The 16,426-nt window shown below is 41.1% G+C and overlaps 1 protein-coding gene across 13 annotated transcripts in view; it reads right to left on the bottom strand.

Moving 5' to 3' along the window:
- Window positions 1-16,426, bottom strand: part of CTNND2 (catenin delta 2) — a 944,995-nt gene that overhangs the window by 218,923 nt on the left and 709,646 nt on the right. For all 13 annotated transcript variants that reach the window (XM_032278818.1, XM_032278821.1, XM_032278825.1 and 10 more), the window contains one exon: window positions 15,661-15,874. In XM_032278818.1, the coding sequence (XP_032134709.1) occupies window positions 15,661-15,874 (214 nt within the window). The remainder of the gene's footprint in view (window positions 1-15,660; window positions 15,875-16,426) is intronic.

The raw sequence follows: 16,426 nt of genomic DNA, 5'->3' as shown, positions 1-16,426 counted from the left end.
TGCGTAGAACCAATATAAAATTAAACATCTGCTTCAAAAGTGCAAACACACTTAAAAGGCAAAGACTGAAACAAAACAAAAACCGCTAAAGATAATGTCCAAGACTTCTTTTTGTCAATAAAAATGTTTCCAAATGCTTTGAAATCAGCATTTCTCAGCCCTTCGATTTCCATGCATATTACTGCCTCTTGCTAACGAGGGAGGGGAAGAATTTTAAAGAATGAAGGCTGAGGATGGTTCTTTCTAATCTGTAAAGAATCACTTGACATAAAATGTGAGAAATGGAAGTAGCCTTTTTTCTACTGATACTGGCAAATGCAAATGCAGTTCATTCACTGTTAAGAATATCTGGAAACCAGATAAGAGTACATGTTCATGTTTGCCTTTAATTAACTGCACAGATAAGCCTCAGAAAATGTATTTGGGAACAGAGCAGGTATGCTGCTTGAAAACAGCATTGTGCTTATGAATTAAAATCCATTTTCTAAGAAAAAAAAAAACAACATGCATAAAAGCCAAATAATATGTAGGGCAAGTGGCTCTTTTAACTACTATGTATCATAATTTTAAGTGCTAACTGTGTTTTCTATAGACTGCTGTACTTGAAGTACTGAATACTTTTATGCTCAAATTTCCATGGTATTTAAATTGCGTGAAAAAATGTCCTAACTTTTAAGTTGGCCGACTGTCATTTGCACAGTAGATTAATCCTTGTTCACTACTGTGAATTCATAGTCTGTGCAATTTTTTTTTCTCATCAACAAGGACACAGCTGACTCTGGGTGTACCCCTAGCGATTTTTGTGTGAAGTGAATCAAGTTATATAGGAACTTATCAAGCACCTTCCTCATTATTCCTTCTACTCAAAGGCCCTTAACTTCTAGAAGAATCTTAGATTAAAAGGCAGACATGGATGGAGAGAGAAGACTAGACTGTTTGAAGCAGACAGCATTAGGCCTCAATGCAAGGAAAGTGGCAGACACATAGGCAGGACGAGGCTGCCTTGCGCAGGAGTGCTTGTGCCTGAGTCTGTCTGAGCAGATGTGCAAGGACACAGATGCTCACTGCTGCTTGCACACAGATGACTCAATTCTCAATCCATTCGCATTAAAGGAGCAGGAATGGGACAGTGTGCCCCTGCAACCTTCGCGGCCCGTGTTTTATTCTCCTGCTACCATTACCTGCAAGTCAAACCCATATGCATCTTTAAAACCCGTTTCAAATGTTGCTTTCGTCATAAAGTCTTCCTTGATCTCTTCAACTGAAGGTTCTCCTTCCTCCTCTAAGCTCCTCTGGCCCTCTCTCCATGCCTATCTTATAGAAGTTCTCTATCTCCCTCTCTCTAACTCGACGGACTGCTCCTGGAGAATACAGCTCATGTCTACGTCATTTTCTTTTCTTTTTTTCTTTTTCTTTCTTTCTTTCTTTTTTTTTTTTTGATGGAGTCTTGCTCTGTCATCAGGCTACAGTGCAGGACAGTGGCGTGATCTTGGCTCATTGCAACCTCCACCTCCTGGGTTCAAGTGATTCTCTTGCCTCAGCCTCCCAAGTAGCTGGGATTACAGGTGCACGCCAACACGCCCGGCTAATTTTTGTATTTTTAGTAGAGACAGAGTTTCACCATGTTGGCCAGGATGGTCTCGATCTCTTGACCTCGTGCCACCCACCTTGGCCTCCCAATGTTCTGGGATTGTAGGTGTGAGCCACCACACCCAGCCATCTACATCATTTTCATTTTCTTTCTTCTACCTTGACTGAGCAACCTTGTAGTATTGCTCAGACATCTACTGTGAACAGGGGAAGAAAGAAGGAAGAAAGAAGGTCACCTTCTAAGCAGTCCCATTTCCTGACTTCCCTGGGATTACAGGTCTTATGATATGGGCTCCTATTTTAGAAAACCACTTCATAGAGATTCTTTTGGGTATTCCCTGGGGAGGGGACACAGTTGATGCACACAGCTGCTGTGACGGCAAAGACAACATCCAAGAGCGAGCTGCTAACTGGAAAGAGTTTTGCAGGTGCAAACCTGAAGCTTCTCCTCCACTCGGCTGAGTTTCATCCTCTAAGGGACAACCAGAAAGGAAGTTTATTTCAAACGTTTCATCAGAAATGACAAATAAAAACATCTGTTGGAAAGGAAACCAGGTGTTGGGCAAGAGGTGGAGACATTCTGTAATTTGCTGCTTTCCTCCAGGATCCAGTGGGGATTGCTATGTTGTGTTCGTTAACACTAGTTAATGTAATTTTTGTGATAATTGTAGAGCAAATAGAGCAAACTCTCAAATATAATTAGGGAAAAGTGTTTCTAATTAACTTGTAACTCATGAGTTGCAAAGTAAAGCCACAAATCAGTTATGCATTGTCAGACCTAACAAGTGGAAATGTGCTGTACATTTCAATCTCGGTAAATAGAAAACAAAACAAAAAGACATGGCACAACTTTCCTTTAAGCCTTTATACAGTTTTGGCATGCTGTGAAATGTAATTGCAGATAAGCACAGATACACCTCATGTCACCAGCCCCAGTGATCATGGAGGTGAAAACTGAAGGCAACTTCAGACAATTCAAGAACATCCAACATTTTACCGCAGCACTATGTAAAATAGCTCATGCTCACGAAACACTCTGATCGGTGTACAGAAGGTTCTGATGAAACTTTAAGAGGTTTTGTAAGGAAGTTAAGGACTATCATATTTGCAAGCTCCACCCCAGTTACCATGGCCATCAGTAACAGATGCTTACTGCTCGATGTAAGTCAGGGAGTGGTACAGGCAATTTCTTCTATATCCAGTGGAAGCAATTCCACTTTTTTTCTCTCTCACTTGAGGAAGCACACTGTAATATGAGGTAACCTCAAATTCATTTTAATTTTTAAAAAGTGATAAATGGGCCATATATTTTCATTAGATAATGTAGTTACTATTAACGACAAATTATTTTGGCATCTCCCAAAACACATCCGTGCCTCCTAATTCCCCTCCCCTCTGCTGTCCGCTGTAATTCTTGGTCTTGTGGAAGTAGAAAGTGGTGTTTCTCAAACATGCATGATCCTAAGAACCATCAGGGGGTATTGTTAAATGCGTGGCTTCCCAGGCTATGAAAATCTGGGGTCCAGAAATATGTATTATTTTATCAAGTGCCCCCAAAGAACTCTTATGATTGAAGAAACTAGAAAATCACTGGTATAAAGCAGACCAGCTTTGGAAATCAAGGACTACAACAGTACTACAGACCAGCTGTGACTTTAAGCATGTCCCTTATAACCAACCTCACAGGACCTCAGGAGTATTCAGGACAGTGACAGACAGGAAGGTACCCAGCACAATTACTGGTAAGTGTGGGTGTTCAGAAATGTTTGTTTATCTCTTCTTGGTCCACAAGAAATAAATGCAAAGAGTACCTGGATTGTCAGGTTAGCCACACTGGACAGCAATAACAGTGTAAAATACAGGAAATAATGTGAAGTATTGGCTCTAGAGGTATCTGCAATGTCCTACTCTGTGACACAGGTAACAAAGAAGAGATATATGCTTAACTTACCCAGATATAAATGTCAGCAGTCTAATCTTACCATAGCATGAGTAACTACAACTCCCTTAAAAAGACAGTTTATGAGACACACAGACAAATGGAACAGAATAGAGAACTCAGAAATAAGACTGCACATCTACAACCATCTGATCTTTGACAAACCTGACAAAAACAAGCAATGGGGAAAGGATTCCCTGTTTAACAAATGGTGCTGGGAAGACTGGCTAGCCATATGCAGAAAATTGAAACTGGACCACTTCCTTATATGTTATATAAAAATTAACTCAGGATAGATTACATACTTAAATATAAAACCCAAAACTATAAAACACCTAGGAGAAAACCTAGGCAGTACCATTTGGGACACAGGCACAGGCAAAGATTTCATGATGAAAACCTCAAAAGCAATGGCAACAAAAGCAAAACTTGACAAATGGGATCTAATTAATCTAAAAAGCTTCTGTACAGCAAAAAAGAAACTATCACCAGAGTGAACAGACAACCTACAGAATGGGAGAAAATTTTTGCAATCTATCCATCTGCAAAGGTCTAGTATCCAGAGTTTACAAAAAAATACATTTATAAGAAAAAAAACCAACCCCATTTAAAAGTGGGCAAATGACATGAACAGACGCTTCTCAAAAGAACACATTCATGCAGCCAACAAATGTATGAAAAAAAGCTCATTAGAGAAACGCACATCAAAGCCACAATGAGATACCTTCTCATGCCAGTTAGAAAGGTGATTATTAAAAACTCAAGGAACAACAGATGCTGGTAAGGCTACGGAAAAACAGGAATGCTTTTATACTGTTGGTGGGAATGTAAATTAGTTCAACCATTGTGGAAGACATCGTGGTGATTCCTCAAAGACCTAGAACCAGAAATACCATTTGACCTAGCAATCCCATTACTGAGTATATACCCAAAGGAATATAAATCATTCTATTATAAAGATACATCCACATGTATGTTCACTGCAGCACTATTCACAATAGCAAAGACATGAAATCAACTCGAATGCCCATCAGTGATACACTGGATAAAGAAAACATGGTATATATATATCATAGAATACTGTACAGCCATCAAAAAGGAGTGAGATTATGTCTTTGCAGAAACATGGATGGAGCTGGAAGCCATTATCTTCAGCAAACTAACACAGGAACAGAAAACCAAACACCAAGTGTTCTCACTTAACTTACCAGTGGAAGCTAAACAATGGGAACACATGGACACAGGAAGGGGAACAACACACACCAGGGCCAGTCAGGGAGCTTGGGAGAGGAAAAACATCAGGAAAAACAGTTAATGCATCTAATACCTAGATAATGGGTTGATAGGTGCAGCCAGCTACCATGGCACATGTTTACCTATGTAACAAACCTGCACATCCTGCACATGTATCCTGGAACTTTAGAATAAATACAATTTAAAATGAAAACAAATAATGTTTTAATTTATGGAAATGTGTTGTTCACTGAGACATCGGTGCCACCATCCTGGTTATTGATAAGAGAGCCATCCATAAGGAAGGGGGAGCTATGGCTGGAAGAAGCCAGATGGCTAGAAGGGTTCTGAAGATCTATGGGAGAGAGCGGCACGACCACCCTGGAACACTTACCTCCAGACTTCACGTATGGGAGACAAAACTTGCTCTAGTTTAACAGACCATTATTTGGGGCTTTTCTTTCTTCAAGCTTCATTCTAAGTAGTAATTCCCATCCCTTTTTAATCTCTTTAGCCTGCTTGATTTTTCTTCATAGCATTTGCCACATGCTGAAATTACAGATTTATTTGTTTCCTTTTATGTCTGTCTTGTCCACTATGACATAAGCTTTAGGAGGGCAGGTTCTAAGCTTGAAAAAGCCCACAATGGTTCTGTTAATAAGATTATAAAATTTCACCTATTGTCTTGATATAGTTCACTCCTTTACACATGAATCAATGGAAATACCAAGACTCTTCTCAACGGTGCTCCTTTATTTAGCCCTTCCTCCATCTGAGTCCTTGAAAAACAGGCGCCATGATCTTAATCATTAGGAAGAAAGTCATATCATAAGGAAAGTTGGTCTGTGGCTAGAAGGTGCCTGGGTCTTCACTTCTTGTATCCCAAGCACCTAAACTTCACTTCCATATACAGTTGACTTTGAACAACATGGTTTGAACTGTGCAGGTACACTTAATACACAGATTTCTTCCACTTCTGCCACCCCTAAGACAGCAAGACCAACCTCTCTTCTTCTTCCTCCTCAGCCTACTTAATGCAAAGACAATGAGAATGAAGACCCTATGAAGATCCACTCTTACTTAATAAAGTGCATACCTATTTTCTCTTCCTTATAATTTCTTTTATAACATTTTCTTTCGTCTAGCTTACATTAATGTAAGAATATAGTATACAATACACACATAAAATATATGTTAAGTGACTTTTCATGTTATTGGTAAGGCGTCCAGTCAACAGTAAGCTATTACTAATTAAGTTCTGGGGAGCCAAATTATATGCAAATTTTCAACTCTAGGGGTTGTCAGCACTCCTAACTGTTGGGTTATTCAAGGGTCAACTACAGTAGGCACTCAACAGCAATTTGTTTAATGAATTAATGAGCTACAGAATGGCTTCTCTCTCTAGGACTGAGGGTGGAGTGCACAGAAAGTTGAAGGTGTGGATTTCCTGATTTGATTAGAGTCAGTCTGTTTGGGGAAGCAATTAGGAATCAGAACAGTGCTGAGGGTTGTAAGTTTTTTGCCCTCTGTCCGTGCATGTAATTTGGGCTTACCTCTGCAAAGAGATAATCTTAAAATGGTCAAAATGACAGGAGACAAGAACAGGCAACATCTCAGCAAAGAATGTGTGAGATACAAAGCTGGTTAGGAGATGACTTGCCATCAAAAGGCAGACCAAACACTTAGCTCCTCTCCCCCTCACTGATCCATCAGAATTAACAACAATGTATTGGGAAAGATTCTTCCCCAGGCCTGATGTTTCCTTACTGTGAATGGAGCACAATGACTGTAACACTGGACTCTCCCAACCCCTCACTTCCTCTTCCCCTGCGAGGTAGAGGAACTTGTCTAAGGCACTAGTGAGCGTGCAGGGCTTGGCCCAGTTCTGGGCTTCTTCTACTTGGGAACAAATGGCCATGAGGAACTCTGCTTCTCTTGGTTTCCATAAGATGTGCCCTGGTAGAGGAGGAGGAAGCTGCCCTGACCCAATGGCTGCCTGTGCCATGGTAGATAAATGTACCTGATTCTGGCATTCTGGGTGAGCAAACCAACGTGGCTAACAGGCCTGGAGTCTGGCCTCCAAACCAACCCCTCACAGTAATGAGGTGATGTGGCCTCTTTCTTTATTCTGTCAGAACTTGGTTATAGAAGACAGTATGCAATCAAAGGTTCTATAAAGCCCTATGGCCTAAGCTACCTGTTTGCATAAATACAGTTTAATACACAGCCATACTCATTTGTTGATGTATTATCTATGGTGCTTTCATTCAGCACAGGTAGAGCTCAGTAGCTGTAATAGAGACCTAAAACCTACAAGCTAAAATATTTTCTATCTGTCCTTTTACTGAAAAACCTTTCCAACTCCTGTTCTAGAATCTAGAAGCGAATGGTAGAAAATCATATTGCCTCTAGTGCAATGCTTTCAGGTTCAAGAACAAAGGAAAAGTAAAAGGCAGGCAGGACTTCATTTCGGCAAACACTGCTACCCTTCTACATGCTAAAAAGCAAAGTGTCCAACTCAGGAAGCAGGTTCAAAAGAACTGTGCCTTCCTGAGAGCTGCAGAAGGACAGTAGAGGAGAATGAATCACAGAAGGACATCCCATTCCAGTATGTGCTGGAAAAATGCAGGACTCAGGGCCTAGAGCAGGAGCAAGCAGAGACAGCGGCCTGCAGTGTGCATAGCAGAGGTCTGAGCTTGAAGGTGCAGCAGGTTCTGCAGTGTCAAGAGCGGCTTCCACTCAGGAGTCTGTTGAGGGTGATTTTGCAATCTTCGTGGGGATAGGAGAGCAAATCTATTCCATAATAAAAAGTAGAGCAATTACTGTTGCACCATAGGATTGAGGAATACCTGCTAACAAACCATGGGACAGTGGAAGGCTTATCACAGGACAGAACACAGTCATGGGACACTGGAACAAAACACCTAACTCCCAAAGAGAAAATCCAAAATCAAAGGTTTCAAGTATGCAGGAAGGGAATGAAACCGCCTCATAGAAGACCTAGAGTGGAGGGCTTGTACTGTGTCACCCCAGCTGAACTGGAACTATGCTTTCCAGAATTTCCTTCCCTGCTAAGTTGCAGGTTGAGGCTGGAGATACCGGCAGAAGGCCAGGCAGGCGCAAGTGAAGCATAGCACTGAGCTCTGCGGGCCGTGGGCAGCGGGCATCGGGGCTGCAGCAGTGTGTGCATGCCTCCTGCGGCTGCTACTCCACCTTTGGGGCCACAGCTCTGACAGCTCCCACCATATCCCCTTTTTCCACTTCCCTAGGTCCTGGCCAGGAAGAATCATGCAGAGCTCTGTGGCAGAGAGCGACAGCTTTGTGCATCACTTGTGGCGGATTTGTAGCCAGAGAGAGGCAAAAGAGGGGTGCCATTTGTCCCTATGAATGGCAGCTGGCTCTGGCTTCCCCTGCTTCACACCCTGCTGTTCTTCCTGACTGTTGCCTGCTGGCCCGTGACAACTGCAGGCCCATCATCAGACAGAGCGGCAAAGCCTTCCACAGGCGTTTTCACCAGCTCTTACTGTGGTGTCAGGTCTAATCCTGAGAACAAGTCCCCCTTTCCATGACATCTACGGTGCTTCTGCCTCCCTGGTCAAACCAGGATGCACCTGGAGACAGGTGCTGCCTCTGCCTGTACCTAAATGTTGCAAGGCATCAACAATATATGACTCGTTTCCCAAAGAAGAAACAATGGGAATAGAAGAATCTCCCTTCAAGTGGGAAATGCATCAGGACAGAATGAACCTCTTTGCCTGGACTTTTTTCTCCTGATTCAGGTTAAGTTCACAGATGGTGGACCCACAAAGCCACGCAACACCAGGCTGGCATTCCCTGACTAAATCCAAGGGGCCTCCATGTGCTCATTTCCCTCCGACACGGTGGTCAGCAGAATCATCATCCTCTGAAAATGTCCACATCTGAATGCTCAAGACCTCTGAATGGGCTCCTTTATATGGCAAAAGGGGTTGCAGATGGGATTAAGTAAGGTAAGGAATCTAAAATGGGGAGACTAACATGGAGAGAACCCTGGATCAGCCAGGCAGGGGCAATCTAATCACATGGGGCTTTAAAAGCAGAGAATCCTTTCCGGCAGTGATCAGAGGAAAATGTGACCACGGAGACTCATCAGAGATGCAGTGTTGCCAGCTTTGAAGGCAGTGGAATAGGGTCAAGAGCCAAAGAACGTGGGCAGCTTTGGAAGCTGGAAAAGGTGAGGAAATGGATTGTCCTCTATAGCCTCCTGAAAGCAACACAGCACCGGCGACAATTGGATGGCAGCCAGGTGAGTCTACATCACGCCTGTAACATCCAGAACCCTAAGAAAATCAGTCTGCCTTGTGTTAAGCTGCTAAATGTGTGGTGAACTGTCACAGCAGCAACAGCTGACCGATACAGACGCACTGGTGCCGGCTGCCCTGGTGCGGGCTGGCTTCTGGGAACGTGCCGGTGCCTGGAATACTTTCCCTTAGGGGGTCACAATGGCTTTCTTGCTTAATTTGATGGGCAGGTGCCATTGTTCACATCTTTGAACAGTGAGAGGTGTTAGCGCTGACAATGTAGTCATACATCACCTGAGGTCCTAAAAGTATGTGGCCAATTCCAGTGCGAGACAGCCCTGAATTCAGGCTGCTGAAGGACCCAGGCCCCATAGAGGCACAAGCATCGCCCTGGCTGAGACAGTGCAGAATAAAAAACTGGCAGAGGACGATTGTTACATGTTAGCTCACTTAAGAATTGTGGATTTTGAACTTTAACACATAATGGCAAGAGGTATTGATTTTTTGACTTTAATTCCTTTGAACTTTAATGTCTTTGGACTTCAACATGAAAGTGGATTTAAACTTTGATTTTTAATTTCTCCATGGGAATTTGATATTTGGTGGGGGTTATATTAAAATTCAAAGCATTTCTACATTGCTGGCATTCCATTATTGAAATGTCTCTATTAATTTTTTTCTTTGTGATGTTGTTTAATCTTCTCACAGAACGTCTAATTGGCTATGTTGGACAACATAGCTGGACATCATTTGGAATAAGAAATAAAACTGGATTTAATTTTAAATCTTGGGAACATAGTAACCCAGGATTTGATTTAAATAATTTACTCCTCTGACCCCTTTTGTTGCCTCTTCGTGAAATATATACATTTCCCATCAGGAATTCCAGGTGATTTCCAAAAAGTGCCATCAAGATGGAAGAAACGCTTTGTTGACAAACTGCTTAGCTCCTGCTCTGGGGGGATGGGCTACGCCTCTGGGTGATCATAACAAAGGGGGTGAAAGAAACATAGGCAGGGATATTAGTGGGAGAAAGGCAGCCCCTCTGTTCCAATGTCTCCTTCCATCCAGGGTGCTCAGTCAATGCTATACCTGAACTTCCGTTAAATTAGCAAGGTCACTTGGCTGACATACCTTAAAGAAGGACTCCAGCCTGGCTTCTGTCAGCAACAGAGATAATATCTGCAAAAATGTTCACACTTCGTTTAATCTATCAAAACTGTTCAGAGTTCACTGTTTGAGTTCAGAGCTGTTTGAGTTCAGAACTCACACAGGACAAATGTTATTTATCATGAACATAATGGAATAGAGAAGAGAATGGAAGGAATAATTCAGCAGACAAGAAATTTCATCACATTTCTGCAAGATGCAAAACAGCCAGAGTGAGCTGATAGATGGAGTCGAGGGAGAAGCAAGCATAGTCCAGGATACACATAAAGGTGACTCTATCCCAGGGAGGTGACTGACTGTCCTGGTGGAATGCCAGGTAAGATTTATACTCAGAGATGGAAGGCACCTGGGGTGTAGAAATGGGACAACAAGCTAGAAAGGGGTGACTGAAGGGCAGCAGTCACGTCTCATTCTCCACTCTCACCTAGATTGAGGGAACACTCAGCAGACAGTAAAATACTGTCCCCTTCCTCCAGGCCACACAAACAAAATACACAACTCAGAAGAATCTCCAAAGAGACATTATGTTGGGGAGAACCAAAAAGGTACCATGGACCTCTGGTCTTAGGGAAAAACCCTCCCCATTAAGATACTTAAAGGATTTCCCACGATAACAGTTTACTCCCACCCACTTACTCTGAAGTGAAGCTTTACTGTGAACAAGCTTCCCCAACATGCGAAGAGCTCAGACAAACTCTATTCCCACTATCTTAAAAATAAGCAGAAAACAGGACCACCACAGATCGGAAGCCTACAAAATCAATGACAAAGCCCACCATAAAAAAATGAAAAAAATTGAGATAATTCATGCTAAAGAGATAAAAACAAACAAGTTCTAAGAAATATCCTTGGAGAAATTAAAAAATATTTTACATTTGTAAAACAAAAATAGGGGCTACTAAAAAATAAAAAAAGAGAATTCTTAGCATTTTTCTTTTAAAAAGATGATATCCTCTTGGGCCCCTGGTAGTGGGAGGGTGGAAGTCACAGACAACTTGGGGAAAATAAATGTTGGATACTGGAGAAGTCTTTCAGAACATATGACAAAAAGACAAAGCGCTCAAAATTATATAGGAAAATACAAGAGAAATAATCCAAGAGGCTCAAAATCTGACTAATTCCAGAAAGAAAGGACAGAGGAAATGGAAACAAGGGAAATATTTTTAAAAAGAAGAAGAAGAAAATTTCCTGGCACTAAAGAAGGTCATGACTCTTTAAATTGAAAATGTTCAATGACATTTTTTTAAAAAAGTCACACACCTAGATATATCATGAGAGAATTTTATAGTATTAAGGCTAAAATAATAGAAAATATCCCTGAGAAAAATGGTTTTCTATCTAGAATTGCGTATCTAGTAAACATCACTCACGTGTGAGGGTTAAAGACTTATTTTTTTCAGAATTTAATCTCCTAAGCATCCCTTTTTAGGAATTTTTAAGTGAGTAAAACAAAAGAAAAGAGGGCACAGGATCTTGGAGACAGAAGTTCTAATCCAGGATCTAATCCTACTGTGCAGGTCTAGAGCGTAAGATCCAAATCCAGCCCGAAGACTCTGGAAGGGACTTCCATGGAGAAAGGAGGGAATCAACGATGCCCGAAACAAAGGACAAGGTTGAGTCCTCAGCCTGACTCCATAACTAAAAGGAAAGACCATCTGGACATGCGAAGCATCAGACGGAAGAACACGCTCTGCTCCTGGAGAAGCAGAGCCCTCGACACGTGCTTCCAACCAAAAGAAAACTTATTTACTAAGTTCTATCGTTTAATAAAAACCATTTTATTATGATTTGTAAAGGATTCTGAAATCTTTAGTTGGGCATACTCAAGATTTAGGTCCATTATTTCCATATTTAGAGAGAGAAAAACTCCATGAGTCAGGCCCAAAGGACGTGCAGCATTTCTAATCGAAATTTATTTGTTTAGGAGGTTTTCAAGCAATGGCTAGCATATAACAGCTTCAACTGTATTTAAATAAAGTTCTCATCGTCATCTCATAGTAATTATTGCATGGGAAGAAAATTATTTATTGCAAGACATAGCAGGCAGAAAAATATATTCTGCTGTGAAGAGATATTGCAGTGCAAATAGGCAGCTGTTTTTTCAGCATGTGCATGGTTATGTGTTGAATGTAAATGTATGTAAATATCTCAATTTTAACACTTTATCATTGTTCAAATAGTCTTCCAAGCCATATTCAATACCTAATTTAAAGCTTTGCAAGATCATTTCTTTCTTATTTGTAATTTGTTACTCTTGAGAGCGTAAGTTCTTCTGGATATACAGCTAGGCCTAATCTATAATCTGATCTATAAACTGTGCTTTCATTTTTTAAAAATCACTAAAATTTTTCTTTTGAATATCTGGTTATAATACATCCCAGTTTACTAATATTTACTAAGAAATTCAAAGGCAGACCTCACCCTACCTTCCCTGTAATGCTTTGTTCAACATTTGTTCTCATGCATGAGATAACAGGCAGGAAAGTGATCAGGAAAATCTCCCCTGTCGTGGCTGGGCTCCTGTAATGTACTGAGTCGTTATTCTTTGCTAAGCTCTGTATTAGATCCACTGGAGAATTGCAATGAAAGTAAGAGGTATAGCTGTGACACTTAGATCATTACTTTGTTTAATTCATGCACAATATCTGAACTAATTCCTAAACAGATTTGCGGGCGGCTCCTTGCAACAACAGATGTGAAGCCAGTCTTTCTTCTTGTACACCCTACTCCGCCCCTCAGAGTCATCTCATCCCTTGCTGCTCATCTAGTAAGTTGCTAAAATGTGTGGACATGTTTGCCAGGGCCATCGCTTTAAATATTCAGCAGCCAGTACTGCACGCTTCTGACCATTCAGTGCAGAGCCTCACCACTGCAGTGGGCACTGGTGTAGGCATCACCATGGCTGCACCGTAGGGTCAACTAAGGGCATCCAAGGCTTAGCCAACAGAATCCAAGCTTTCTCTGAGGTGAATTCCTTTTGCCTCATTTGACTTTTGCTTTGGGAGGTGAAGTTGGCTTTGGCTTCATTTACATCATTGATGCAACGTCTGTGCAGAAGTCAGCCGAGTCCTGCAGGTTTCTAGGCACCCTCAGATTCCTGTCAGTAAGAAACTCAGAAGGCTTTGTCTAGAGTCAGTCACTAGACTCGCTTACAGTAGCAATTTATTCCACACTGGAATGCTCTAGATGCTCTCTTCCAATTTCCTTTACTAGAGTGGAAGGTGGGCCAAGGGGCTTGTGGATTTTCTGAAGAATCCATGATGGCAACTTCGGACACCATGAACTTCAGCTTGTCAACATGTTCTGATATGTTTTTCTTTGAGAAAGGTGAAACTGATGCCAAGCACGGTATGAACATGCTTCTGGAAAGGCAGAAAACATCTATTGAAGTAACAACCACTGTCCCTCTTAATGGATGTTACTATCACAGCAGAAGACAGCATTTAGAAGGAGACACAGAGAGATCCTCGAACCCCCAGCACATGCTGATGAAAACACAGTGGGTCAAGACATGACAGTGGGTTGAAACCTTCTCAAAAAAAGTGAAATAAGAGGGTATCCTCTCCATACAGTAAGTACTTGCAACCTTCCTACAGCCTGAATTTCACCAGGAAAAGATACAAGAGGTTATGCCTTTGGTTTTTCAGATGGGGCTCACAAGGGAATTTCTGGTGTTGCCCAGGCACATGTGATGGTTGACACCCAGGAGCTGTCAGAAGCAGTGCTGAAGGCAATGGTGTAGGCAGCGGTTGGATCCTTTAGCGCAGCTTCAAATGGCAGACAGGATAAGACACACTGCTGCAGAAGGTGTCATGTGTCGGGGGTATGGCATTTCCATTCTGTTTTGCCATCACTCATCTCAACCTTTGGCATGTGGCTGCGTTTCTCTGGCAATCAGGGAAGCTACCACAGAGGGTTCTTCTAGACAATGGTTTTGTGTTGGAGTAAATTCAAACGTTAGTTAAATCCAATTCTTTCCTAATCATAAATTAATCCATACGATGTACACAGAAGGTGCTTTGTTGGTCTTCATTTCTGGTGGCTTCATGTATCTGTTGGCGAAGTCTTACGCACAGAAGCTTCCTGTCCCTATCACACACATTGAGTCCTTTCTTTTGCAGGCCGTTCCAACGTAAGCCCAACCCACATATTCAAGGATGGGTGTTCATAACCATAATGGTGGGAAATATTTTCAGTTACAAAACTCACCCCCAACCTATCCTAGACATCATACTATGTAGACAAAAATACTTTTACCTTCCCTGACTCATGTCACCTCACATTAGTTTGGTGTGAAACATTGCTTTAATAGTACAGTAATTCTTAACAAGTATTTTTTTTTCCACAAAGGCAGTTTTCTACTTACAGAAAGAAAAAACAAAATAAACAAAACCAATTTGCATCTAGTTCTGATATAACTAAGGGTGAGAAAGAAATGTGACAATAATCTCAAGGAGTATATACTCAAGAAAATATACTAAAGTTGGGAGTCTTGACCAAGGACTGGACAAATATTTATAGTTCTCTAGCTTGAATAATGTATTTTCATCTACTTTTCAGCATAACTACAAGGAAATTTTAGAGTTGAGACAGAAGGTCAATGGAACCAGGGACAATTAAAAGATCTTTTTAGACAGTCAACTATGCAATCCAATTGCCAAATACTTGCTGATAGGGGTAATTTTTCATGAACTGAAAACCAAGTATCACCTAGAATGGCAGTGAGCATGAACAAGATGAGTAAGCAGCAGAGTAATTTGAAATCCTGTATTGAGGCCACCTGGGCCATTAGTACTGCAAGTAACACTGCAGATTTTTAAAGTGAGAGCTGACAGCTCCATGTTCATGTGTATCCAGGTATGTGCCAATGTTTCACAGGGTCTCATTTATTAAACCCTCATGACGACAGTGTGGCTACTATAATCATTTCCATTGTACAAAACCCAAAAGTTCTACAATCAAAAAAAGTTTTGATGTTCACTTTTTAAAAATCCCTTAATATGTAATACTAATGGTGACTTTTAATAGACATGAATATTTCATTCAAAAAATTAACTGCTAAGTAGAATAAGCCATCTGTGTTCATCACAGTATAAACCAAAATGCATACCTTATTACCAAAAACTGACGTGCCTTGTCAACTATCATTCATGAGGAGTCCTGGGTATTGTACGATGCTCAACTACTTCTAAATCAACTGACAAAAACGGATTATGATCACAGAATTTGAATGAGGGTTACATGCATTTGATTACTGAATATGATCAATCCAGGTGGGTCACATCTGATACCGTTTTCTTAGTGGTTTACTCATTTGAAAACACATATTGAGACTGCCTATGTTATTAGAACACCACAATATTTATTTGGTTAGTATATTTGCTACTGTGTTGGATAACAGAAAGTTTATCTTGAGATAAAATATAATGATTCAATAATGCCTCCAACCTGTGACCAGCTCCCGGATCTCCAGGTCGGTGGTCTTGCGGAGTAACCTCACCAGCGCTGGGATACCGCCACAGTTTTTCAGAGCAATTTTGTTATCATCATTGGCCTTCCCATACACCAGGTTTCTCAGAGCTCCACAGGCGCTACGGTGGACTTCAGTCATCCGATGATCCAACAGGTCCACCAAGAGCTGGATGCCTCCTTGTCTTCTTATCTGAAAGAGCAAAGGACACCCCACTTTTGCTTTAGAGTGTAAGGTTTCACTCTCTATACCAAAACATGTTTTTCATATAAGGTATCTGCTAACAATTAACTGCACCAAACTGAATTAAGGCATACAAAAGGAAAAGAAAAAAAGTGTTTGTTTGATATTTTATTCTCTGTATTTGCTTTAATATCCTACCAATAAAAATCCAAATGCATTTCTTTCAAACTATAGAATGGGAAAGGTGATTTTAACTTCGTAATGGGTGCCTTAGACATTTCTCTCTATAAAATCATGCCATGTCCTCATGGCTGAAGCACATGAAGAAATAAAAGGCATTACATTGATCCTTATTCCTTAGACTTATTAAATTTAACCACTGTTTTAAAGGGCTGCAGGACTGATGTACAAAATGTTAAAGCTATGCTTAACAGGGATATGCTCCAAACATTTCAAAGGAACCAGAAGCGAAGCAAGAGACTGGAAGAATCGACACAAGGAGTTTTATCTCAGAAGACCTGCAGAAATAAGAACGTCTCTTATATGAGGGACAGAACACGT

The sequence above is a fragment of the Sapajus apella genome, unplaced genomic scaffold (genome assembly GCF_009761245.1).
Source record: "Sapajus apella isolate SASKATOON/1434 unplaced genomic scaffold, GSC_monkey_1.0 scaffold11, whole genome shotgun sequence".
Taxonomy (NCBI): Eukaryota; Metazoa; Chordata; class Mammalia; order Primates; family Cebidae; genus Sapajus; species Sapajus apella.
This window is presented reverse-complemented; position numbering and strand designations above follow the sequence as displayed.